Source organism: Pecten maximus, chromosome 10 (assembly GCF_902652985.1).
Source record: "Pecten maximus chromosome 10, xPecMax1.1, whole genome shotgun sequence".
NCBI lineage: Eukaryota > Metazoa > Mollusca > Bivalvia > Pectinida > Pectinidae > Pecten > Pecten maximus.
In genome coordinates, this window is record NC_047024.1 from 25,424,085 (window position 1) to 25,449,759 (window position 25,675).

General features: G+C 38.0%; 1 protein-coding gene across 2 annotated transcripts; it reads left to right on the forward strand.

Annotated features, from left to right (window-relative positions):
* Window positions 1-166: 166 nt before the first annotated feature.
* Window positions 167-25,365, forward strand: LOC117335965 (BRD4-interacting chromatin-remodeling complex-associated protein-like). Of its 2 annotated transcripts, XM_033896259.1 has the most exons (14): window positions 167-265; window positions 6,534-6,642; window positions 7,298-7,343; window positions 7,824-7,869; window positions 9,198-9,520; window positions 11,477-12,912; window positions 15,636-16,610; window positions 16,957-17,288; window positions 18,761-19,006; window positions 19,855-19,982; window positions 20,547-20,695; window positions 21,020-21,114; window positions 21,836-21,938; window positions 23,222-25,365. In XM_033896259.1, the coding sequence occupies exons 2-14, from the start codon at window positions 6,639-6,641 to the stop codon at window positions 24,721-24,723; spliced, it is 5,385 nt and encodes a 1,794-aa protein (XP_033752150.1). In that variant the 5' UTR covers window positions 167-265; window positions 6,534-6,638; the 3' UTR covers window positions 24,724-25,365. The 2 variants fall into 2 exon arrangements, with proteins under 2 accessions (XP_033752150.1, XP_033752151.1); XM_033896260.1 differs by lacking the exons at window positions 15,636-16,610; window positions 16,957-17,288 and adding an exon at window positions 14,234-14,565 and having other exon boundaries at window positions 11,477-13,887.
* The last annotated feature ends 310 nt before the right edge of the window (window positions 25,366-25,675 follow it).

The window sequence follows — 25,675 nt, forward strand, 5'->3', positions numbered from 1 at the left end:
TCTGACGTCAGCATGCAAGTCAACCATTCGGACCGCTAACGTTTATTGAATTATCCACCTAAAAACCAATGCAACTGTGAAGTATTTCAAGTCGTTGTAGCCTACATTACTTAAATTATATGTAAACATAAGAAAAGTAATGAGAGATGCTTTGAACCCACCTGTACATGCATTAGACCACGATCTATATTACTAGGTCAAAGGTTAAATATGTCCCTGATCAACCAATTGTAAGCCCCTTAGGTCACAGGCATGTTACATGACGGTGAGTGTTTTCTGAATATTATTTGCTGATAAAAATTGTTGGGAAAGGTTTGGGTTGGGGTTGTTTAAGTCCCTGACAGCTTTTATGGGCTGTATTTTCTCCAAAATGTACTGTTTTGCTGCACGTGTGAAATGTATTATTATGATCCTCTGAATCGGACCTGTCTATTGCGATAATGCTTTGTTCAGAATGGGGTCATGTTCAAACATAACTTTAGCTTCTAAAGCTTCGGTAACTTGCCGGGAAGTGTCAATTCATTTGTCAGTCAAAGTGTCTAAACTATTTCCTCTGACCTCATAGCAAAGGACGACTATGCAATTTTCTGTTTTTAGAACGAGACGAATATACAAATTTGCAAAACATGTCTGTTCGAACGTTCATATCAACACTATCTTCTTTATGTAGCAGGTTGTTGAAAATGTCTATTTTTGAATCCGATCTGCTTGGCGGTAGAAAAATAATCTGACCGTCTATCCATTCAGGGTATTATGGGTTTAAAAGACCTTTTAGGCTAACGAGTCTGAATATAGTAGTGTTTATAATCGTATTGCAACGAACTCATTTTCCTGATGGGATCAATAAAAATACAGGTCTTGCATTCAAGGGAAGTGGCTTTTGAACGATTTTGTAAATAATGGCCTCCAAGACATGCGATACATTGTCCGCCATTTGTAAGTAATATATAGGATTTTGGTTTGTTGGTGTAATAGATATTATCATGGGAATAGGTGGTATGATTTCTGGTTGGCTGAATTTATATTGTGATCTCCAGTACTTTAGTAGAGATCAAATAGTGGATATATATTTGAGTAACGTTATGCATATAAATACGTTTGTACACATGTGCTGGGATAAAAACAAACAAAAAAATGTGATGGTTATATTTCTAGGTTTATTGCTATGTTGTAATATAATATCAACATACCAGTTCAATGCACAACACCTGTATAATCTTACAACATGATTGGCTACTTGAAGTGTTAAATACCAATATAATATAAAAAGTATTGACAGCCAGACTATCGTCTAGCTGACGGTGTTAATAATGTCTGAAATAACCATATAGGCTCTAGTGTCATCAGATCTTCTGGCTTACATTGTTATTAACTGTGTGAATATGTTAACAAAAGTTGTAAATTATCATTGCAAGATTAATTGTTTACACAATCTCTCAAATTGACTTATTCAAGATAAAGACATTTATAGGCCTGTAGGACTATTATAGATGATAAGGTGCAGTCTATATCTTTTTTAAATGAGATTGTGAAAGATTTCAGATGTATTTAACTTATTTTCATTATTCACCCAATGAAAACAATATTTTTAGATATTCTTATAAATCCTAGCTCTAATAGATCATTAGAACGATGACTTGCGACCTAAATGTAATTAATGTATTGATGTATATATGTAATATATGTGCAGACAGCTTGACAAACCTGTTTTTTATACATTTGATTAATTATATCCTTAAATTATCATAAATCTGTTATCAATTTCATCACTATATCATGATCAGTCAGGGTAATTTACTAGTAGAATAAAGATAATTTAAATTACACGTACAAATTGTAAAATGAATGGCAGTCTGGGTGAAATCTGAAATTTCTGGATTATATTAAGGTATGTGGTGATATTATGTAAACTAAGTTCACTAGAAGGAATAACATGATAGATTCACATATTTTTTTTTCTTTTCCTTTGGCTGACAATTTATGCTCTTCATGGATATTGTGGCACTGGGGATATAGCCAGTTCCAACTAGTGGAATACCTGATTGTTTTGGTCAGAGATAATGAATTTGACCCCAGAATTTATGTCGCAATGTTATATGAAAGAAATCTGTGATACTGTATATATATATGTAGCTATAATGTATGTAGCTATAGGCATGCTAGGAATTGTGAGCCTCATTTATGCATGTATTTAGTTTGCGTGAAGCTTGATGAGCCCAAAAAAGTATAAATATTGTGTACCGTAATCGATATGTGCCTATGCAGGTAAAATCCTTTAAATTACAAATTTTAAAAACCAACAAGGAAATCTAACTAATGAATTGTGTACAAAAAATGATCAACACTTAACTAGCGTCGATCCTTTGCCCACCCGAGACCAAAACATCTTTCATAAAGACGCACTTTGATTTCAGTCATTATAAAAGCTTAAGATTCAAATATTAAGCATCCATGTCAATGCAAACATCTGGGTGATCAAGACTACAAAGTTGAAATTTCGCTAGTTTGCTTCAGAAGCTTCCATGCTAAAGACAGATAGACATCCTTGTGTCAAGTTAAAAAAGGATTCATCATAACACATGTTACGGAATTGTTTATTTGATTTAAATGCCCATAACCCTCGAAGGAATTATATATAAATCTTGGTCAATAGAGAATTGAAGGACCACCTGAAAATATCTGGTGTTTGTGCTGGCCACCTAATAAGATAAGTTGGTACCAGTCTCTGACAAAATGAAATATTCCATCTGATTACCATGTTGAGCGAGTCAATAAGATATAAAAAATATAGCTGATTGTACTTTTATAAGAAATGTAGACAGGAATGTTATAATACAGTGTTTGTCCGATTTTCCAAAATAGCTGTTGTCAATAAATTTTTCCCAATTTGATCCTTGGGCCCGAACCCCTGATAAAGCCCTGGTTTGACATCAGACAGTTTTGCCCAAGGATATATGCTTGTTGCTCATGGGAAACAATTTATCTCTGCCATTGTCGCGTACGTCCCTATTCATTAACCTTTAGTATTGATGGCCTTAAGAAACATGTAGAAGAAGTTATGCTATTTCTACTGAAGTTGGACCAAATGAAGCTTATATACTTAACTAAAAAAATAATGTGTACGCTTATCATTTAGAGCTTCAGCCAACGTAACCTCAGATCTGATCTTCCCACTCGTGGCAGTTTGTGTCCTTGGGAAGCTCAGATATGGTTGTGTCCTTGAGCTGGAGACTTTACCCTTATTACTCTTGATGGCATGCGATAGGCCTCCTTTATGTTGTTAAGTGAGGTAGCCACCAACTACTACAAGAAGACGCTGCCTCAAAATTACCCTGGCTATTCACGGGGTGATAAACCCAAGCAAACAAAACAAAAATGCTTACATGCCAGAAAAAAACAAGATGGATAGATCTATGTACTAGGTATGTTGGGAAATCTTTCTAGGTCACCTGAGACAAACCTATTGCCTTTTTTCTGTCATTGTACATTGTCTGTCGTTCGTCTGAACAGTTTACATTTTTTACTTCTCAATAACCACAAAGCCCAGGGTCATGAAATTGGGTCAGTGGCACGCTGGGCTGCTATGTTTGTTCAAATGAATGACCTATAAACTTCTTTTCAGGTCACATGGGTCAGATATCTCAAAATATTTAAAATATTAAAAGTTTAGATAACTTCTTTTCATAACCAGAGCCCAGGGTCATGATATTGGGCCAGTAGCATGCTTGGATGAATGGCTACAAATTTGTTCAAATGAATGACCTTGACCTCCTTTGAAGGTCACAGAGCTGAGATGGGTTTAATATTGGTTTAAAAAGACCTCATCTATTAGAACTCAGGTGGATGTTAACGCCACATGGGCCTCTTGCTATTTTTAGTAGTTTTACTAAGGTTATATATAGATGAGGAAGCTTAATTCATCTGTCCTTCAAATGCTTTAAAAAAAAAAAAAACTTGAGGTGGACACGATAATATATCATGTACTCGGTAGTATTTGCAGAAACGTGTATGTTTTAATACCTAAATAACTTAAGTATTGCCTATTTCATTTGCCCATGAATTTGACCAAATTAGTATCGCATGTGTGTGTGAATTTAATTTCATGTTAAATTTGTTTCAAGACTAACTTATTTCAACTTTTCAACTAACTTGGTTCATCGCCCCATGAAAAAAAACAAATGTACGATATCTTTCTTAATAAACCTGTACATGAGCCGGGAAAGAATATGCCTGCGGTATCTCGCTGTATGTTGTTAGAGGAAACTAATTGTGGGGCCCTCCTGCAGGGTGGTGGGTGGTCCCCTTGTGTCCTGTTGTCCAGGGGACATTGAAAAACCTATAAGAATAAGGCCCGCTGCATCCCACTGTATGTTGATAGTAGAAGGTAACGAAAGTGGACCCTCTGAAGAATCGAGAATTTTCTTCCATGTCTTCACTTTAGGGGACATTGAAGAGACCAAAATAAGATCTTCTGTCGCCATTGCAACACTATAGGGATCTTAAATCTTTCCTCTGACACTACTCTGTCCTTCTGTGCTTTTTTCTTACTCTACGTATACGTATATACGTATATCTCCTTGACACCCTTCCTCACATGACCGTGACTGTTGCGAGGATGTTAAACCCCTAAAAACAAACAAAACATTTCTTTATATTAAATAATCTTTAAAATTCTTGATTAATGAATTAGGGCTTTTTACTTTGCCAATATACATATATATATATTTATATGGTATAATGGCAGGTATTTCATTATAGCCCTCATATATATCTACACTGGTAAATCTTTTGTCAGTTGGCCCTGCAGGTAGGGCGTAAGAATTGTGCCTGCTGCCCCCATTGCATGATCGTAAGAGGCGACTAGATTTGGGATCTTATCTTTTCTCTTCTTTCTTAACAACTTTCTTTTTCCTAATGTCTCCTTTGACAATGCCTCACTTTTGGCCTTTAGATGAGGGTTCGCCCCTGTGAGGAAGGCTTTGGGTTCTGTCCCCTGGCCGAGACATACCAGAGTCTTTAAAAAATGGTAGTTGCTACTCCTGCTTAGCGCTCAGCATATTTGGAGTGGGATGACTGGTTCGCCCGTTGTCAGTATAATGTGACCGGGTGGGGTGTGCTGCTGGGTGTCTTCGGCAGTATGCTTCAGTGAGGTAGCACTATAAATCGGCAAAAGATCCGGCCTATCACAAGGAGACTAAACACGAACATACCGCAGCCTCCCAAAACACACATACGCACTCACCACACGCATGCATGTCGCACACACGGGAGGCCGTCCTTAAATGACCTTAGCTGTTAATAGGATGTTAAACAAAATAAACCAAACCAAACTTTTGTCAGTTTAAACAAAATTAAATAAATACTGTTGAACCTGTTTGAATTATCGATAAATAGATCCAACTTTAGTCCTCTGAATGAATTTTCAATAAAATAATTTTGAAGCTAGTGATAGTTATTTATAATTGACCCCATTTGGGTAATGAGAACATGTCAAATAAGAAAAAAAAAAAGAGAAGTTTTCAGGAAACTCATTTGAAAGCTCAGCCTTGAAAAATATGCCAGGCTTCAATCAACAGTTGGATAATTATATATAATGGGCTGTTGTATGGGCTGTTGTATGGGCTGTTGTATGGCCTGTGATCATTACAGCACAAATTTGACAGACAAACTGTAGATACAACGGTATGTCTGAGTGTTAATTCAGTACCTGCCGATTCAAACAGACTGGAGGTTTACCTTATATGATTGGCATATTTACTGGTACAACGCATGTCAAAATAATGGAAGAAAGTGTATAGTAAATCACTATGAAATACTCGAAATGGGGCTTTTCTATGTGGTAGCCATATTTTGAGTATAAATTTTAAAAGCTGTGAAGCTTTAGAGTACATGACTGACTAGTTGACATATGACATCTGGCCTCCATTTCTTCAGTGATCCTTAACTTCAGAAACTTCCTTAAAGAGACATTCCTAATTGGTCGGATATCAGAATCAAAAGGAAAAAGGTGCATCATATACAAATACTGTATGTCTTTGTGGTAATTCAGGTGCGGATCCAAGATTTTCGAAAGGGGGGTGTCCAGTAATTTAGTGATAATGCGAGTGCCGTAGGCGGGAGCCAAATTTTTTTGGGGGTCTGCGAGGGGTCTGGGGTCCGCCAAGGCCCCCCACCCCACCCCCACCCCCCACCCCCCACCCCCCACCCCCCACACCTGGATCCGCTAGTGTAATTAGTGAAACTTCGGGTTGAATTTTCAGGACTTAATACTTGAAGAACTTTGGTTTTATCTTGAGAGTAAAACTGCCTTATTAATGTGAAGATTATAACTTTTACTACTTGGAAAAATACATATTTTCAAATAAGTTCAATTTTGATGACCTAAACATTATTCAAACGAATGAATGCCCCTTTAAGTAAATGCTTTCCTTGGGACAATTTCCAGTTAATGAATTTCTTTAAGCTGAAGTATATGTATATACAGTTGCATTTGATTCATTGCTAAAAAAAAACTATGTATAATTGTTTTACAGATTTTGAGCCATACCATAATGTTTGATACCTGATGTGATGACGCCCACCTTTTCAAATGAAATCCTCCGACTCCGATTTCAAGTTCTTTCTCCCCAAGACAGTGGATGGGTAAGTAATGATCTTGTTAATTAAACTACTAACTTATGCATTAGATATATATCGATTCTAATTGTAAAACTGATAGCCATATCATACGTACTTGGTCAACATCTTACAGCAGTTAATCATGACCTTTTTAGGGTAGTATACCTTAAAAGCTGACCTTTTCACCCCAGGAATAAAAAAAAAAGTATTTTCAAAAGTATTTTCTGTTAAGAAAATATCTCCAAAAAAGAAAGAAAAAAAATCTCCAAAGATAGGACAAATTCTCCACTAAAATAGGGCAAATTTTTGGCAGAGTATAAGTTTAAGAAATGCTCATTCTGTACTCATGACGTCTTGAAACGTCGCAGGAAAGTGCTCGCATATCCTTCAGGTGGTCATGAGTCGGGACGTTAAACATGCCTTCTTTCATCTGTGACGTGGAGGAACATTTGTGTTACTAATGGGCGCTATTCCCCAGATCCTAGAGTAACCACTTCTGCTATAGTACTAGTGTCTCCAGTCTGAGTATTTTAAACCCAGAATGAAAGTATATCAATCGACTCTACAACATAATTCTTACTGTTACATTCTTTATAAGCAGCAGCATCATTAACTATTCAACATGTTTCTGATGATAACATCAAAGCAACATTCTATTTTTAAGAAATCTTTATTACAGTCCTCTCTGACATGGATGATGGGGAATCTTTCTTAGATGTTATAAAGTAAGTCCTTTTTCAAACCATTCATATTTGATTATCCCCTGTAAAGTTATGTTGGAACAGGATGTACAAACTGACTCCCAGCTGTCAAGTCAGCACAGGTGAAGGAGTTCAAATCATATCTTTCAAGTGCTGATTATAATTAACTTTCACCGTTTATGTGATGGGTTGCTCTGTTAGAATGCATGTTGAAGGTGCTGAATTTAACCTACACAGTTTAATGATGAAGAACAACCTCAATATTTGATTAAAAGGTTTTGTATCTTATTTCACAGTATAATATTCCACACCTGGGTAACATTTGATGAAGTTTAGAATTGTTTTAATACACAATACTAAATATGATGGATTTCAAGGTTTAGTGATTTAGTCGGATATTATGATAGGTTTTGTTGCATTAGAGATATTTGATTCTAAAAAACACATAAAAAGTTGTAATAGGTAATAACCCTGTGCAGAGACTGAGATTTTTTTTCTTTTCAGTGAGAATGACTTGTTTGGGAATGCCATTGGACCAGATGATGATGGGGTGAGAATATATTATATATCGTTTCAGTTTTATATACATATGCAGACGAAATTAACACATTTCAAAAGCATAGATTTACATACTATAAAATAATGCTTTGAATTATTTTTTTGTTAAGTTTGTCTGATAATGTTAATATCAATTTGCAAGATTGTTGCAGTATTTTGTTAAGTTAAGATATATAGCCTGGGTACATTTAGATAAATCAGTAATCAGTTGTGATAAACTTAAGTCAACTACCGGGAACTGGGGATACTATATATATAGTCTTGCATTGCTTCCGATGGTGACTGTGGTTCCACTATCGTTTCTGGGGTCTACGTTTTTTAACAGCTTTCACTGGACCTTCATACTTGTGGTATGAGTTAACCTAGGTGAGGCAGTGTGTCATGTATTAAAAGTAGGTCACTATGACCTACATTTTGACCAAATTTGTCATGGCTCTATCTCCTATACTACCTATCACTAGAGCTTCATACTTTCGTCATGGGTTCACTAAGGTGAGTTTGTGTGTCATAAACCAAATGTAGGTCATTCTCACCTATATTTTGACCTTTGACCTATATCAAAGAAAATATTTGCATGGATTCTTTCTCTTGTACTTCTTTTCCTACTTAACCAAGAATGAAGTTTCAGTGACTGGTAGTATAGCAGATAGAGCCAAGATAATAGTTTTCTTTAATGTAGTTCAAAGGTCAAAATGAAGGTCATTCTGACATACATTTGGTTCATTACACACAAAACTCACCTTGGTGAACCCATGACCCAATTATGAAGTTCTAGTATGATTTTCGAAATGAGGAAAGGATCAAATAATTTGAAACATTTCTGTTTAATTGAAAGGAAAATATTCCATATAGGATGTTTTAGTCATAAAATAAATTTAGAAGTTAAGTTCGCTTAGAGCATTGCTTGCCCAAAGTGTTCTGCAATTACAGAAGTCTGACATTGCACTTAGGAGACTATGATTCTAGCATATATGTCTGAGCTTCATTGTGGACTGGCGATTTTGAGCAGATGGCAACAAATCTGCGATTGATTAGAGATGCACAGATCAGATTGTACCCTTAAGTTAGAAAAATTTAATTGCCAAAAAGACATCTTTTAATCTTTTTGAACATCTGACAGGGGTTAATCTTGTTCAATTAACCAATTTACGGCAACATATTGCAATAGATCAAATATTGGGTAAATTATTGCATTAAATGTATCGCTATGTTGAAAGATAGAGCAAAATTTCACAAGGAAGAATGTAATTTACTGAATTGTCTTGTCTTTAATTTGTTATTCATCTGTATAAAATTGGTATGTTTCTTCACCTGTTGTAGAATTCAGGCTTCAACTGGGCAGACGAATTCCTGTCAACAACAGGAGTTGATGATAATGCAGCAAATGCACATGTAGTCCAAAATGAAACCATTAGCCCTGTCGAGGTTGCACCACTTTCTATCCAAAACCATATCGCAGTACAGCAGAATGTTGTCAATGCTCAGAGTTACCTCCCCCAAAGCTCGGCTGTGCCAGCTCAAGGGGTGCCCCGGTCAGCCTCCCTTGGGGGTATGCAGATTGTCCAGGGTGCGACAGGGCTTGTACAACAGGCAACAGCAACTCCACAAACCCCGCAGATCAACGTGGGACAGCTACAACAAGGGTAAGTTCTCTCAGGGATTTATCTAGTAAGCTCTCTTGGGCATTTATCTAGTAAGCTCTCTTGGGCATTTATCTAGTAAGCTCTCTCGGGGATTCATCTACTAAGCTCTCTCGGGGATTTATCTAGTAAGTTCTCTTGGGGATTCATCTACTAAGCTCTCTCTGGGATTTATCTAATAAGCTCTCTCTGGGATTTATCTAGTCAGTTCTCGGGGATTTATTTAGTAAGCTCTCTTGGGGATTTATCTAGGAAGTTCTCTCGGGGATTTATCTAGTAAGCTCTCGGGGATTTATCAAGTAAGTTCTCTCGGGGATTTATCTAGTAAGCTCGGGGATTTATCTAGTAAGTTCTCTCTGGGATTTATCTAGTAAGCTCTCAGGGATTTATCAAGTAAGTTCTCGGGGATTTATCTAGTAAGTTCTCTCGGGGATTTATCTAGTAAGCTCTCGGGGTTTTATCTAGTAAACTGTCTGGGGGATTTATCTAGTAAGGTCTCAGGGATTTATCTAGTAAGTTTTCTTGGGGATTTATCTACTAAGCTCTCTCGGGTATTTATCTAGACCATTTTTAGTGCACCATCATCAAATGGATGATGGGCTATTCAAATTGATCTTCGTCCATGGTCCGTTGTCTGTCCCTTACCAATCCTTGTTATCACTATTTCTCAGTACTCTGGATCTTTTATCACATTCCATATGTTGGCTCTCCTAATTAGTCACTAGTTGTGTTTATTGAATTTTGAGACTAATCAGGAAACAAAATGGCAGACTGGTAGCCATTTCGAATTTGGACAGGTTGGATTTGTTACTGCTGTTCCTCAGAAAGCAATCAATATATATGTCAAATTTCATATTTAAGATCCCCATGGTCCCTAGCTGTGCATATTCAATTTTGAGACTTGTCAAAAAACAAAATGGATAATAGGTGGCCATCTTGAATTTTGATTGAGGTTTATAATATGACTATTTTTCAGGGGTAAGTTCCCCTTGGTCCCTTGATGTGCCTGTTCAATTTTGAGATTGATAAAAAAAATAAAGTTTGTTATCGCAATTTCTCAAAAAGGTTATCATGAATCTTTAAATATTGTATTTTGATTCACTTTTGTGTCTATTTGTGCATATTGAATTTGGAGAACGGTTGGAAAAACGAAATGGTTGACTGGTGGCCATCTTGGATTTTGATAGTTGAAGTTTATTATCACTATCTCTTAAGAATTACTGGAACAATATTTCTCAAACTTGATGTGAAGGTTTCTCTTGGTCCCTATTGCAATTTTTTAGTTTGATTGGAAAATGAAATGGCCAACAGGCGGCCTCTTTGATTTTGACTGTTGAAGTTTGCTATTTCTTGATCACAGAAACTTCTCTGACTCGACTAAGATTTCATTTGTAGTTTCGCCTTGTTATTAAAAAAGGTGGAAGAAGAGAAAAGTAGAGATAAGTCTTAAATATAATCAATAAAGTGCATTCAATGTTGGGCACTAAGATCCCTCTGCTGTTATTCTCTCCCTTTTTCCCTTTGATACCTTTTGGAAAGATTCCTCTTTTCTTGCAGTTCTCAAATTTTTAGCCTTTGGAAATATTTTGATATACACAATTTTCATAATATAATTTCAAGTTTTGGCCCATTATTCTGCATATATAGACCCGCCACACACCAGTGATTTCCCCCTTTTTGCTGAATGGGTAGTAACTTCTAAAAGCTAGATAAATCCCTGTCTTCCGATATTTAAACACCTATTTTGATTTTAAAAAATCCTCCAAATTTATTTCTGCTTGGTAATAAAAGCCATTTCAGATTTAATGTGAATGTAATTTTCCCAATCCCAAGGAGAAAGTGTCTTTACCCATATTATTTTTATTTACTTTTTCACACGACAGAACATGCCATTTGATAAGTGGACACAAGGTATACAAAGCTTACATAATTAAAATAAAATCATGTTTTGCTTCACAGGCTAGGCCAGCAGATTGTGCAGAGCCCTAATGGACAACTGATTCTGAAGCCTGGGGGTGGGGGCCAGATTTTCTTTCAGACCCACCCCCAAATCCAGTCCCTCCAGACAAGTACCACTCAAGCATCCAGCCTGCAACAGGTCCCAGGATCATCTCAAGTCATCAACCGTATTCTTGCACCCAGCCAGAGTCCTGTGTCCACATCTCCCATTGTAAGTCGAGCCATCACTCCAGTGACCTCTTCCCATGTTGGTCGATCCCTCACACCCATCCAGAGTTGGGCGGGTGTGAATCCTGTCACTATGGTGACAAATAATGCTAACACACCGCAGGTATTCACAAGGAACATCCCCCTTCAGTTCAGCAACCCCAATGCAGGAATACAGCTACAAGGGCAATCTGCTGTCCTTCAGCAAGGTCAAGGCACCATCCTTCAGCAAGGTCAAGGTCAGAGTACAATACTACAGCCTACACAAGGAAGTAATACATTATTGCATCAGGGTCAAGGACAAGCAGCAGCAGTGTTACAGGGTCAAGGTCAAAATATTGTGAATACTCAAAATACTGTGATTCAAAACCCTAATGTAGTCAATTTGAATGTGGCACATGTGCTGTGCAATAACTCACAATTACAGAACCAGTCTGGATCCACTGTGCATCATATGGCCCCCAACATCCAGGGAACATTAATACAGACAGCCGATGGTAAGCATATCATCATACCCAATAACAATGTTCCTCAGACTGTCGGGGGCCAATCCATCAACTTTCAGAACTTACCTCAAATGACCATCCAGCCCCAGTTGAATATTGCACAGAACACTACCAGTGGGTCCAATATGGTGTTTGGGAGCACCAGCAACCTTGCTGGAAACTTGGGTAATGTGATCAGAGTGGCCACTCAAGGAGGGAGCAATACACCGACCCCTACTCCAACCCCAGATAAGACGAATCAACCCCAGCAACCATCACATTACATCGGGGTCAACCAACAGGGTCAGCAGATTCTTATTCAGAGGACCAACAATACTGCTGGTCAACAGCAAAACATCATTCTGCGGACATTGAATCCCAACATTGTGCAATTGTCACAACAGCAGCAGCAGCAACAGCAACCATTGCAAACTGCTAGTGGTATACAAACTACGCCACAAATTGCTGGTACGCCAGGAACACAGCAAGTGTTAGTGTCATCACAGGCCCAACCCCAGGCCCAGGGCATTCAGCTGCAACGCATTGTCAACACGTCACAGGGGCAGCAAGTGAAATTCATCAGCCACGGAGGTGGTCAGGCAGCTGGCATGCCTCTAACCATCAATTGGCAGGGGATGCAGAATCCTACTAACAGTGCAATCCCCACGGCAATTCATGTAGTTCCCCAACAACAGGTACCAAAGACGATTAGTTCTAGTTCTGATGGAAATGATATGTCTGTACATCAACAGCCATCTTCATCCCAGGTCGGAATGGTTCTTAATTCTCAACCCATTACTGTGAAATCCGTATCAAATCAAAATCAGCTTATTCAACAACAGCATCAGTCGCTAACACAATCAACAACACCTAGACAGACACTGTATTCTACGCCATCATCTTCTAAGATCTCCTTGAGCTCTGCCTCAACTACACCTCAGCAGAACACTCACACTTCTGCATCGCCTCATCAACTTGTCCAGAATCTACAAAGTGTGCAGATCCCTCTGGTGTCGCAGTACTCCGGGGCCTCAGCCACACCAAATTTGAGCACTGCCAGTACCACTACTGTCACCACCACAGTGACTCAATCTCGGGTTCCCGTGACAACCACGAGTCAAAGTACCAACCAAGTGATGTCGTCTGTCCAGCTTCAGCAACTTGTGGCGGGAGCTAGCCAGAAGCAGAATGTTCTGCAGGCAAGAGATAGTGCGCCAAAACTGCAGCACACCATACAGTTAACCCCTGAGGCCCAGACTCAACTACAGCAGATACAGGACAATCTCAAAAAGTTAGGTGGGGTTAAAAACCTCAACAATGGACAGAAAGTGCAGCGTAAACATTTACTAGAACTTCAGAAGAAAATCTTATCTGAAGGACAAATCATAAGGCAGACAATTCAAAACACAGCAACACCTCTTCCTCAGCAATTAATTACTCCACAACCACAGCAGTCGGTACAATTTCAAACCCAGAATCTGATTGGACAAAATGTTCAGTTAATAGGACAGAGCCAAAATATTCAAGCACCACCTCATCTTGTGATAGGCCAGCAACTGCCAAAACAAGTCATAGGTCAAGGGTCAGTGATTAAACAGGAGGTGGCATCATTTCAGGGGTCTGTTAAGGACCCTGCTCAAGGGACCATGGGAATAGTGCAATCACAACAACCACCAACGCAATTTGTGCAGGCGACAATAGCGGCACCAGCTACACAAGGTAAATTATATACTTTATGACTTCATATAGCTGTTTCAATTTCTTAGTGATACAGGCTAGAAAATACATTCATGTTGAACTCGTGTAACCTGTCATGGCAGCCAAGGTCAATATGAAGAGAGAAAAACTTTACTATCTTTGTACCAAAGTAATCTAACATCAACCAATACAACAGCAATTTTTAGCTAAAAAAGTGTAAGTGGCACAGTGTTTTACAGTACTCCTTATCAACTTATAAATGCATAATGTTAGGTACAATTTGTTTATTTGTTATGTGTAATTAAATGTTTGAAGACATGTACAGATAAGAGCAGTTGTATCTAGATATGTGTATTGTTCTTTGTAGCTGGAAATCTAGTCATCAAATCTGAAGCATTGCCAACCTCGTCACTTTCCACAATGATAACCTCATCGCAGGTTTCTCCATCCGTTTCTGTTTCACTAACCCAACCAACCACAAGTCTTCCTCAGATAGCCAAACCTAGTGATGTCAAGGTGGAACAACCGGATCCAGCTGTCCAGGATACAAGTCAGTTAGTCACCACGGGAGGTACCCAGGTTCTAATGAATCAACTTCCTGTCGGTGCAGTTCATCCAGGAGTTGTCATGGCAGCAGCACCTCCTGGCAAAATGGCAATATCAGCTTCTCCTAAAGTGGCGCTCCCCACACCAATAAAGGTTAGTTTATATCTCATTTTCTCTGCTTATAAATCACAAGGTTATTTTATATATGTCATTAAGTAAATTCATAGAGAAAGTTTTCAGTATTAATTCTGAATCCAGTTATTTGGGAAAATCTTCCACATTCACCATTGCAAGAGTATATTATATGAATTGAAAGGTGAAAAATTCCCCAACAACCAACTTGCAAAATGTTTTGGGAGGATGCCTAGTCTAAATGGAGGATATACAGAGGAACCCACTTATTTGCATATCGGTTATTTGAATATCCCGCTTATTTGCATAAAATTCTCAGGTCCCGATTTTTAGCCCACCATCATCAGATGGTGGGCTATTCAAATCGCCCTGCGTCCGTGGTCCGTCGTCCGTCCGTCCGTCCGTCCCTCCCTCCGTCCGTCCGTCCGTCCGTCCGTCCGTAAACAATTCTTGTTATCGCTAATCCTCAGAAAGTACTGAAGGGATCTTTCTCAAATTTCATATGTAGGTTCCCCTTGGTGCCTAGTTATGCATATTGCATTTTGGGACCGATCGGAAAACAACATGGCCGACAGGCAGCCATCTTGGATTTTGACCATTGAAGTTTGTTATCGCTATTTCTGAGAAAGTACTGAAGGGATCTTTCTCAAATTTCATATGTTGGTTTCCCTTGGTGCCTAGTTATGCATATTCCATTTTGGGATCGATCGGAAAACAACATGGCCGACAGGCGGCCATCTTTGATTTTGACCATTGAAGTTTGTTATCGCTATTTCTGAGAAAGTACTGAAGGGATCTTTCTCAAATTTCATATGTAGGTTCCCCATGGTGCCTAGTTATGCATATTGCATTTTGGGACCGATCGGAAAACAACATGGCCGACAGGCAGCCATCTTGGATTTTGACCATTGAAGTTTGTTATCGCTATTTCTGAGAAAGTACTGAAGGGATCTTTTCTCAAATTTCATATGTGGGTTTCCCTTGGTGCCTAGTTATGCATATTGCATTTTGGGACCGATCGGAAAACAACATGGCCGACAGGCAGCCATCTTGGATTTTGACCATTGAAGTTTGTTATCGCTATTCTGTACATCAACAGCCATCTTCATCCCAGGTCGGAATGGTTCTTAATTCTCAACCCATTACTGTGAAATCCGTATCAAATCAAAATCAGCTTATTCAACAACAGCATCAGTCGCTAACACAATCAACAACACCTAGACAGACACTGTATTCTACGCCATCATCTTCTAAGATCTCCTTGAGCTCTGCCTCAACTACACCTCAGCAGAACACTCACACTTCTGCATCGCCTCATCAACTTGTCCAGAATCTACAAAGTGTGCAGATCCCTCTGGTGTCGCAGTACTCCGGGGCCTCAGCCACACCAAATTTAAGCACTGCCAGTACCACTACTGTCACCACCACAGTGACTCAATCTCGGGTTCCCGTGACAACCACGAGTCAAAGTACCAACCAAGTGATGTCGTCTGTCCAGCTTCAGCAACTTGTGGCGGGAGCTAGCCAGAAGCAGAATGTTCTGCAGGCAAGAGATAGTGCGCCAAAACTGCAGCACACCATACAGTTAACCCCTGAGGCCCAGACTCAACTACAGCAGATACAGGACAATCTCAAAAAGTTAGGTGGGGTTAAAAACCTCAACAATGGACAGAAAGTGCAGCGTAAACATTTACTAGAACTTCAGAAGAAAATCTTATCTGAAGGACAAATCATAAGGCAGACAATTCAAAACACAGCAACACCTCTTCCTCAGCAATTAATTACTCCACAACCACAGCAGTCGGTACAATTTCAAACCCAGAATCTGATTGGACAAAATGTTCAGTTAATAGGACAGAGCCAAAATATTCAAGCACCACCTCATCTTGTGATAGGCCAGCAACTGCCAAAACAAGTCATAGGTCAAGGGTCAGTGATTAAACAGGAGGTGGCATCATTTCAGGGGTCTGTTAAGGACCCTGCTCAAGGGACCATGGGAATAGTGCAATCACAACAACCACCAACGCAATTTGTGCAGGCGACAATAGCGGCACCAGCTACACAAGGTAAATTATATACTTTATGACTTCATATAGATGTTTCAATTTCTTAGTGATACAGGCTAGAAAATACATTCATGTTGAACTCGTGTAACCTGTCATGGCAGCCAAGGTCAATATGAAGAGAGAAAAACTTTACTATCTTTGTACCAAAGTAATCTAACATCAACCAATACAACAGCAATTTTTAGCTAAAAAAGTGTAAGTGGCACAGTGTTTTACAGTACTCCTTATCAACTTATAAATGCATAATGTTAGGTACAATTTGTTTATTTGTTATGTGTAATTAAATGTTTGAAGACATGTACAGATAAGAGCAGTTGTATCTAGATATGTGTATTGTTCTTTGTAGCTGGAAATCTAGTCATCAAATCTGAAGCATTGCCAACCTCGTCACTTTCCACAATGATAACCTCATCGCAGGTTTCTCCATCCGTTTCTGTTTCACTAACCCAACCAACCACAAGTCTTCCTCAGATAGCCAAACCTAGTGATGTCAAGGTGGAACAACCGGATCCAGCTGTCCAGGATACAAGTCAGTTAGTCACCACGGGAGGTACCCAGGTTCTAATGAATCAACTTCCTGTCGGTGCAGTTCATCCAGGAGTTGTCATGGCAGCAGCACCTCCTGGCAAAATGGCAATATCAGCTTCTCCTAAAGTGGCGCTCCCCACACCAATAAAGGTTAGTTTATATCTCATTTTCTCTGCTTATAAATCACAAGGTTATTTTATATATGTCATTAAGTAAATTCATAGAGAAAGTTTTCAGTATTAATTCTGAATCCAGTTATTTGGGAAAATCTTCCACATTCACCATTGCAAGAGTATATTATATGAATTGAAAGGTGAAAAATTCCCCAACAACCAACTTGCAAAATGTTTTGGGAGGATGCCTAGTCTAAATGGAGGATATACAGAGGAACCCACTTATTTGCATATCGGTTATTTGAATATCCCGCTTATTTGCATAAAATTCTCAGGTCCCGATTTTTTTCTTCTTTATCTTTGTATTTTAATCCCGTGTATTTGCATCAACTAAAACACAGACTCCCGCTTATATGCATATAAAAATTCCAAAAAATCGAAAAAAAATTAATTGATTTTAGGATATTTTTGTGATTTTCCCGTTATAAAAGTTTTATGAAAAGTGTTTTTAACTTACATATTGATTCGACACGATGTACAACGTTATCTAATCATTGGTTCCCACTTCGTCAAAACAGGTTATGTTCGATGCATCGATATCGACATTTAGTTATTATCCAGACCATATCAGTAGAATTGTGAAGAAGAATTACTGAATAAAATATTGATATGTCTCATCTTTTGATGAGATTTGTTTATTTATTATAGCATCGATCCAAACCTGTGTTCTGTGCACTTGAACACTCGCTGAGGCAGGTTGCGATCGCCATGATTGTTTACTAGGCGCGTTGCATTGTGGGGGCATATGTGTAAGGAACGACAACTCTTTGTGTGTGTGCGCCATTTTCCAAAACAAACCCAAACGACAATGCACATCTCGGGGTCATTTAAGACAGTCTATTGCTTAAGCAGTTCATCATCTATGATCAAACAACTAATATACTCATAGCAGGAACAAAACACATCTCAAGACGATAATGAATGTTTATTGAAATGATCACATTGTACATCGTAGTGCCAACCCACGCGTGTATGACCGATTTCGGACCCACAGACTCGGAGTGACAAGTAGTAAACGATGAAGTACAAATGTATATGCAAATATTTGTACATTTACAAAGAATAACAACCCATTTATTTCGTATTTACTCTTATATTTTAAATAATGTTTTTTTTTTAAATATGTTTTTAATGCAAATAACGTAAACAATCATATAGCGCCCGTTTTTAGTACCTACCTGACGATTTACATAGTGTATAAGAGGGGCCAAAACCCAACTCCGCCTATACGAATACTCCGGTTATTTGCATATTTTGTCATGGAAAAAGGGCTATGCAAATAAGCGGGTTGCTCTGTATATTGTTTACATTTGGATTTATTTATGAGAATATTATAAGTCTGTTTTTTTTGTGCTCATGTATTCGTAGTCATCTCTTTAGATTAAAGAGCAAGAGAAAAATGTTTTGCTATAGGTTGATCTCATAAACATTTAATACTCATCTGTACAGATTGGAAATCACACACTGAACTTGAATTTGACGGTTGATCAGAAAGAGAAAGTTCAAGGTTATCTGTCCAAAATGACACCTGAGCAACAACAACAGCAGATCTCTCTCTTCCTGAAGCTCCAGCGCCAACAACAGCTGCAGGCCCAGGTAAATGCTCAAGTGAAGGCACAGCAGGTTTTGCAGCAGAAACAGACACTGGGCTCAGCTCTGGCATCATCTTCCAGTAAACTGCCCATCACTGTGCAGGTAAGGCTAAAACAAAGGTGGTATGCTCTCTGAATTTAATGCAAGGGCTGTTCAAGTAAAATGTATATTCATCTGGATATCCAGGAAAGAAAAAAGAAATTCTAAGCATGATGGGTGCTGGAAAAAAAATGCAATATAATTGGTTCTTTTTGAATTTAAGTACTTTTTAGTGGTCTTTGTTTCACAGATCTTTAGTCCTTCCATAGGGTAGATATTTTACTGGAATAGCTCCGACTGGAGCTTAGAAATTGACCATTTCATAAACCGTCCAATTGATATTGATAATGTTAGACACCATTATCTTAATGATAGAAATAAGAAAATTAGATGAAAATAATATTTCTTGGTAGAGGCTTTATAGTTCTTTTCCTGTCTGTATATTTGGGTAAGGGTTTTTTTCAGAGGGCTTTTTGGGGCCGTTAATGGGCCCATTCCCAATTGAAATTATTATTTCATATTTAAGCGAAATTCCTAAAATATACAGTTTACTCCTGAAAAGATCTTTCCGGATTCACCAATTTTCTTCCCAGTTTGAGACTGGGGCTCCATCCCATTCCAGTGGGGGAAAATCCAGCGAGTCAAAATTTTGACCCATTTCCAAATTCTGTATGTTTATTTTCCCCAATGAAGGCATGCCAATTTTCATCTTAAAATCTTGTATTTTTCATGTTAAGACATGAAATCCAGTTAACTAATTTCCTCATTTCTCCCCAAATTTTACACTTCTGTTGCACACACAAAAAAATCCTTATTTTCACCAAGTGGTTATTTCCCAAAATTGTCAGGAAAAAAACTGCATTTGATAGTACATTCTCATAGAATATAGATTTCCTATTTCTGTATTCCAGCAACTTGAAAACAAAGCAACTACTGCCACTAAGCCAGCAGAGATACCAGCTTTAACCACTCCAGTATCCACGGTAACCACTTCAGCTATTCCTGGTTTTCCATTCGCAGCTATTCCTAAAAGCCAACTGTAAGTCCTATACAAGGTTCATGTATAAAAATACAATTTTCTGGTATGGTGAGTCCTACCATTACCTGTACTGGAGTTTCAGGAAAACATGTGATATATTAAGCAATGATAACTGCTCACTAAAACAGACTCTTGTTGACAATATCAGTAATACAGTTCAGCAATATGATTAAGTGTACAAGCGTAATAAATGTCAATTTGGCAGAATGTAGTTAACTGTAAACTGTTCAATTCTATCTATTCCATTTCAAGGTAGTCAAACCTTCACATCCATATCTGTTTGACTTCCTTTTAGATCAATAATATCCCAGTAATTTCGTTGTTAACTTGCATGTAAAGAATTGACCGAACAATTATTGATGTTTTCAATATTCTTTAAAATATTTGTTTGTTAGTTTCCAAATGCCACATAGTTCAAATAGTGAAAGTTCAAGTATAACCCTGCTTTCAGAAAAAAGAACAAAAGAAATATACTTCAGTTTTGACTTAAAGATAATAGTCTCGTCTTGAAGAATTTGTCCATGTCGTTATAGATATTGATTGACATTTTTGAATTGTTCAAAGAATTCATCAGCAGCTGAGTAAAGACCAGGATAACGCTCTTAAGCCGGACACAAAGACACCGTTCCGAAGTCGCCGTGATACATATCGCCGATTACTACGGTACCACGTGTTTCAATGCAAGTCTCCTCCTGATGATCTTATGGAGAAAGGTGAGGACAAAATTTAAAGGGCTTCCAGTAAATTATGTGTATAAACAATTCTACATGAAGTGAGTTGTGGAGATTTTGTGTTTGACAGTTGGGTAAATATTTCCTTTAAGATAGCCATAGCGTGCCATATTGTTCATAAATCAAATTTATATTGCTTGCTAGTTAACAACTCCTTACAGTATATAACATTATCTCAGTGTTTTTTCCTGTGTGTATATAACGAGTAGAATGTTATGTCCTGTAAAATAACACTGAACTGTAGTATTTTATCAAATTTAAACGAGATGTTTCATAAAGACTTATGGATGATTTTGTCCTTTACAGATCACGAGATGTTTAAGAGTGTAGCTGCTGGCTTGTTACACAAGAAACAGAAAATGTTTGACAAATTCCGTCTCTTACTTCTGAAGGAGAGTATGGTGCGTATTTCATTGTCTTGGATACAATGTTTATTTTATCATGCTATCAGCAACCATAATCATTTGCAAGAAGGGTCTTGTAGTTTGGTTTGGTTTGGTTTATTTTGTTTAACATCCTATTAACAGCCAGGGTCTTGTAGTAGCTGGTGGTTATCACACTGACCAACATACATGATGCCTGTTGCTGTCAATAGCCATTTGGGTTTTAAATAGGTGTTTTGTGCATTAACACAACCACAATAGCCTAGGATTGTCCATAATCTTGGTATCCAGAAAAACAAGCTATTCCAATTTAACCTCATGCCTCGAGATATACTTGAGGTATATACAGACCCAGTTATCATGACTTCTAAGCCTGGTTGATAGGCTATGATGTCATAACTTCTAATATTGTCTCCTAATAAATTCAAAAATATATGAGAAAACAAAAGTTGAAATCCTGTCACAAAATCAGGTTTACTCTTAAAGTTTTCAACCGTTCTTTCTATGTACATTATAGCTTTTATCATCCTTCCGAGGACAGATCAGATGTATTGAACACTAAGCAGGTTTTACTTTAATAATAATTTGATGAATTATGTACATTGTGTATGATTTATATATGTGTAGAGAAAGAAAAAGGACGCCGAGATGGTGTACATTGTGTATGATTTATATATGTGTAGAGAAAGAAAAAGACAGCCGAGATGATGTACATTGTGTATGATTTATATATGTGTAGAGAAAGAAAAAGACAGCTGAGATGGTTATGATCCAGAGGTTAATGAATGAAGACCTGACAGAGACAATCAAATCAGAGAAGGAGTTGGTCAAGTCTAACCCAGGTACGTAGTTATTTATAAAAGATATCAACTCTCGTGAGGATGATCAATTAGTTTCCTACCCGGAACCTGAGGGACTGTAGAATGGCATAGTGTCTCTCCGTCCTTTAGCTTGGTTTGGCTTTTTCTCGTTCACTGCTTGTCACTGGAACTTCATACTTTATATTATTTAATTCTTTATTTCTTAAATGAGGATTAAACACACCCTAAAGGCTACTAGATGCTATCCTAATTCCGGTAGCTACTAGATGCTTTCCTCAACTTCGTACTTGTACAGTGAACTCACCTAAGTGAGGCAGTGTGTCATGTATCAAAGTAGATCACTCTGACCTACATTTTTGCCTTTGACCTTTATCAAAGAAAAGCTTTCCAGGCTGTATCTCCTACACAGCTTGACACTGGAAGTTCTTACTTTGGCATGTATTCACCAAGGTAGGTCAGTGTGCCTTGTATCAAAATGACTCTACATTTTGACCTTGACCTACATTAGATTAGGAAATGTAATTTACCAAATTGTCTTGGTATATTTGACCTTGACCTACATTTGATTAGGAAATGTAATTTACCAAATTGTCTTGGTATATTTGACCTTGACCTACATTTGATTAGGAAATGTAATTCACCAAATTGTCTTGGTATAAAATGATGTAGTGTTATCACTTACTTATGCTTCAATGAGTGTTGAAAATAAAGAAGAGAAAAAAGTTACAATTTTCTGGAATGTTCTATTTTCAAAAGGGAAAATTATACTTGCCGAACCTCCTTATGTAGGAAGGAGACTCCTCCCTAGATTTGAATATATTTTTAGGAAATCTTTTTTTTTATAAGATCAGAAGTCAATTTTCCAAACAAAAAGAGCAGCTTGATATACATTGTTTCAGTTCGTCTTAAAGAAATTCACAAATTGGACTTCACAAATTGGACTTTTCTTAAGCTTGAAAATTTTAGCAAGTGCAATCTCCAACAGGAAATTTCTCCCCTCAAACAGCTGGCAGATATGTAAAATACGTAGAAAGTTTTGGTTATGCTTGTATAGCCAGAGTTATGGCCCCTTGATCACTTACCCGTACTATTATATAATATGTCCTAATATGCCACTAAATACTCAGGGCCTATTAGGTAAGGTATAAAGGCATTCTCATCAAGAAAATTGTAACACTGTCAGAAAGTCAAATGTGATTCCCTGTTTTCAAGATTAAAAAAATAACCTCCACACCCAGACTTTTAGTCTAATAAGTTACTACATTTAAACATTTTTCTAATTCAGTTTCTTATTATTTTTCTAGATTCATTTGAAGCAATGCCACTTAGGTACTTAAAGAAACAAGAATCAGTGAAATCAGAAGATATGTCTATGGATGAACAAGATGTATCAGATATTTCAAAAGTGATAAAATCAGAAAAAATAAGTGATAGTGACACAGTGGAAATAAAAAAGGAGCAAACAAGTCGACCTTGTACTCCAAAGGTCAAACTAGTGATACGAAGTGATGGCCAGAATTTTACCAGCTCACTCGCGGAGGATGGAAGTAGTGACAGCAATGAAAGTAGTTACCATGACAATGTGAATATGGACACATCAGAAATAGAACGTCAGAATTCTAGTAACAGTCGATCGGATTCAGACGACATTTCTAAAAGCTTATTTGGTGCACCCCACCTAACAAACATCAAAACTGAACCCGTGAATGATGAGAGTGAATCGATGGAGAGTGATCATTGGTCAGACAGTAATAAACCGTTCAAGCTTTACCTAGCATCAGACAATTCTCCTGTCAGTAACTCGGATCTAGACACAGGTGGGTATGGGAACTCTTCCCCTTCTCCTACATGCAATGAAATCACCATAGGGGAGTATGAGGTTCATTCTGGAGCGGTTGGTTCACCGGATAGAAGTGCTAGGCGGAACAGTGATTCGCCATCATTTGAGATGAATGAAGGGTCTGTAAGACACCTCATCTCCAATGACAGCAATTGTGATAATAATGTCATGGGTTATCATTCCAGTGAGAAGCAACAGCTCTGCATCAATTCGTTTTCGGAGAAGGACTTGTATCATTCCCATGATTATCCACAGCAATCGGAGAGTTCAGATAAACAGTCGTTCAAGCCTACATTTATGTCTGATTCCAAGGTGCCATTCTCCATAGGAAAAGAATTGTTTGATAGAGTTGTTGATGATTCGAGTCACTCTAAACAGCATTTTAGTAATGATAATGAATTAGACAGTGCTGTCGTTGATGTGGGTGGGTTCCACCAGTCCCAGTATGAACCCATATCCTCCCCAGAGGTGGACCATGATGAATCCTTTTCCAGCCTTATCACACATAAGGTGGACTCTGCCTACACCATTGGTATGGGTGAGCACAAGGATGCACCACACATCTCCAACTCTGATATGCCGTTCAGTGTCCCAGCATTTTCATCTGCACAATTGGATGTGGAACCGCGGGAGACAGTAGAGGACGACGAAGCCACAACTTTGTATAGCGATGATAGTGATAAGGAGTCGGATTCACAACAAGAATTGTTGAAAGCCCAGATGGAAAGTGCAATAAACTCTATTGTCAGTTTAAATCAAGACTCCTCCGTTCACTCCCCATTCTCACTTGATCAATCAAACGAGTTCTTCACTCGCCATAGCTACATGACCAATCCCACGACCGAGTCTGAGAGTGACACTCCTGGTCCCAGCACTCCCGCTCGGTCAGTAACCCCCGAAGACGACCCCAATGATGTTTCTATGGACGATGATTTGGAGTCTGCTGTGAATAGTATTTTGATGTAAATATAGAATAGCGGTTCAGTGAACCATGTAAATTATTAGTAATATGAAGGATTATGTCTGTATTATCATGATACAATATTTTTTAAAACAAATTCTTACTTGTACATGCATTACAACAGCTACCACTTTGATTAGCATAGAACCTAAAATTCACCAAAAATGTCCTTTCTCGGACAGAAATTTTCTTCTGGCTGAAAAGAATTTATGTAGATAGAAGTTGTGTGACGGTTTAGTGGTTATACTCAAAAAGCCATCATCATGGTGACATTGTGTAGGTTATAGTCAATGAAACCATCCACATCATTTGTTGACTGGTTTTGTTAAATGAAATTCTATCTATATTAAACTCTTATTTCTGTCCTGTCCAAGGTTCTGTTTCGAGTTGAACATAATTTTGGTGAATTAAAGGGCATATCATCAATGGCTGTCCATATGGCTAACCCTGTATTTATGTAGTGCAACATTTTGTACATGATGTACGCAGTACGGCTTGGAACATGTGCTCACAATCAATTGTGTCAAGGTTCTCTTGTAGAGAGGAATGAAAGGATAAGAGCTGGGTCATTGGTCTCCACTTTTATGCTGGGAATTTGAACATGAGAGCTAAGGGCTCCTTCAGTAAAAGATATAATCCACAGTATTGGGGGGTGGGGGGGGGGGTGGGGGGTGGGGGTGATATACTATGCATGGTTAGTGCTGGAGAAAAGGTGGCTGGTGACTTATTAAATGGTATAAATTGAAATTAATATTTGCAAGCTCTAAATATTATAGATCTCTGAAATCACTTTATTTGACCAAGCTATTTAAAGTTATTTGTAAGTTTAAGCTCTGTTTTTGGTGAAGATGTTGTAGGTTTGTAGATTTACTGTATTACATGAAATATTTGTGTGTACTTTCTTTAGTGGTTTGGAGCTTTCAAATTATTTCGTGAGTACAAATGTTCGTGGTTATT

Bases quoted from the DNA above. Each gene is read 5' to 3' on its own strand.
- LOC117335965 (XM_033896260.1), top strand. The intron at 13,888-14,233 runs GTAAATTATATA...TGTTCTTTGTAG, and splicing joins AGCGGCACCAGCTACACAAG to CTGGAAATCTAGTCATCAAA. The intron at 21,115-21,835 runs GTGCGTATTTCA...ATATATGTGTAG, and splicing joins TACTTCTGAAGGAGAGTATG to AGAAAGAAAAAGACAGCTGA.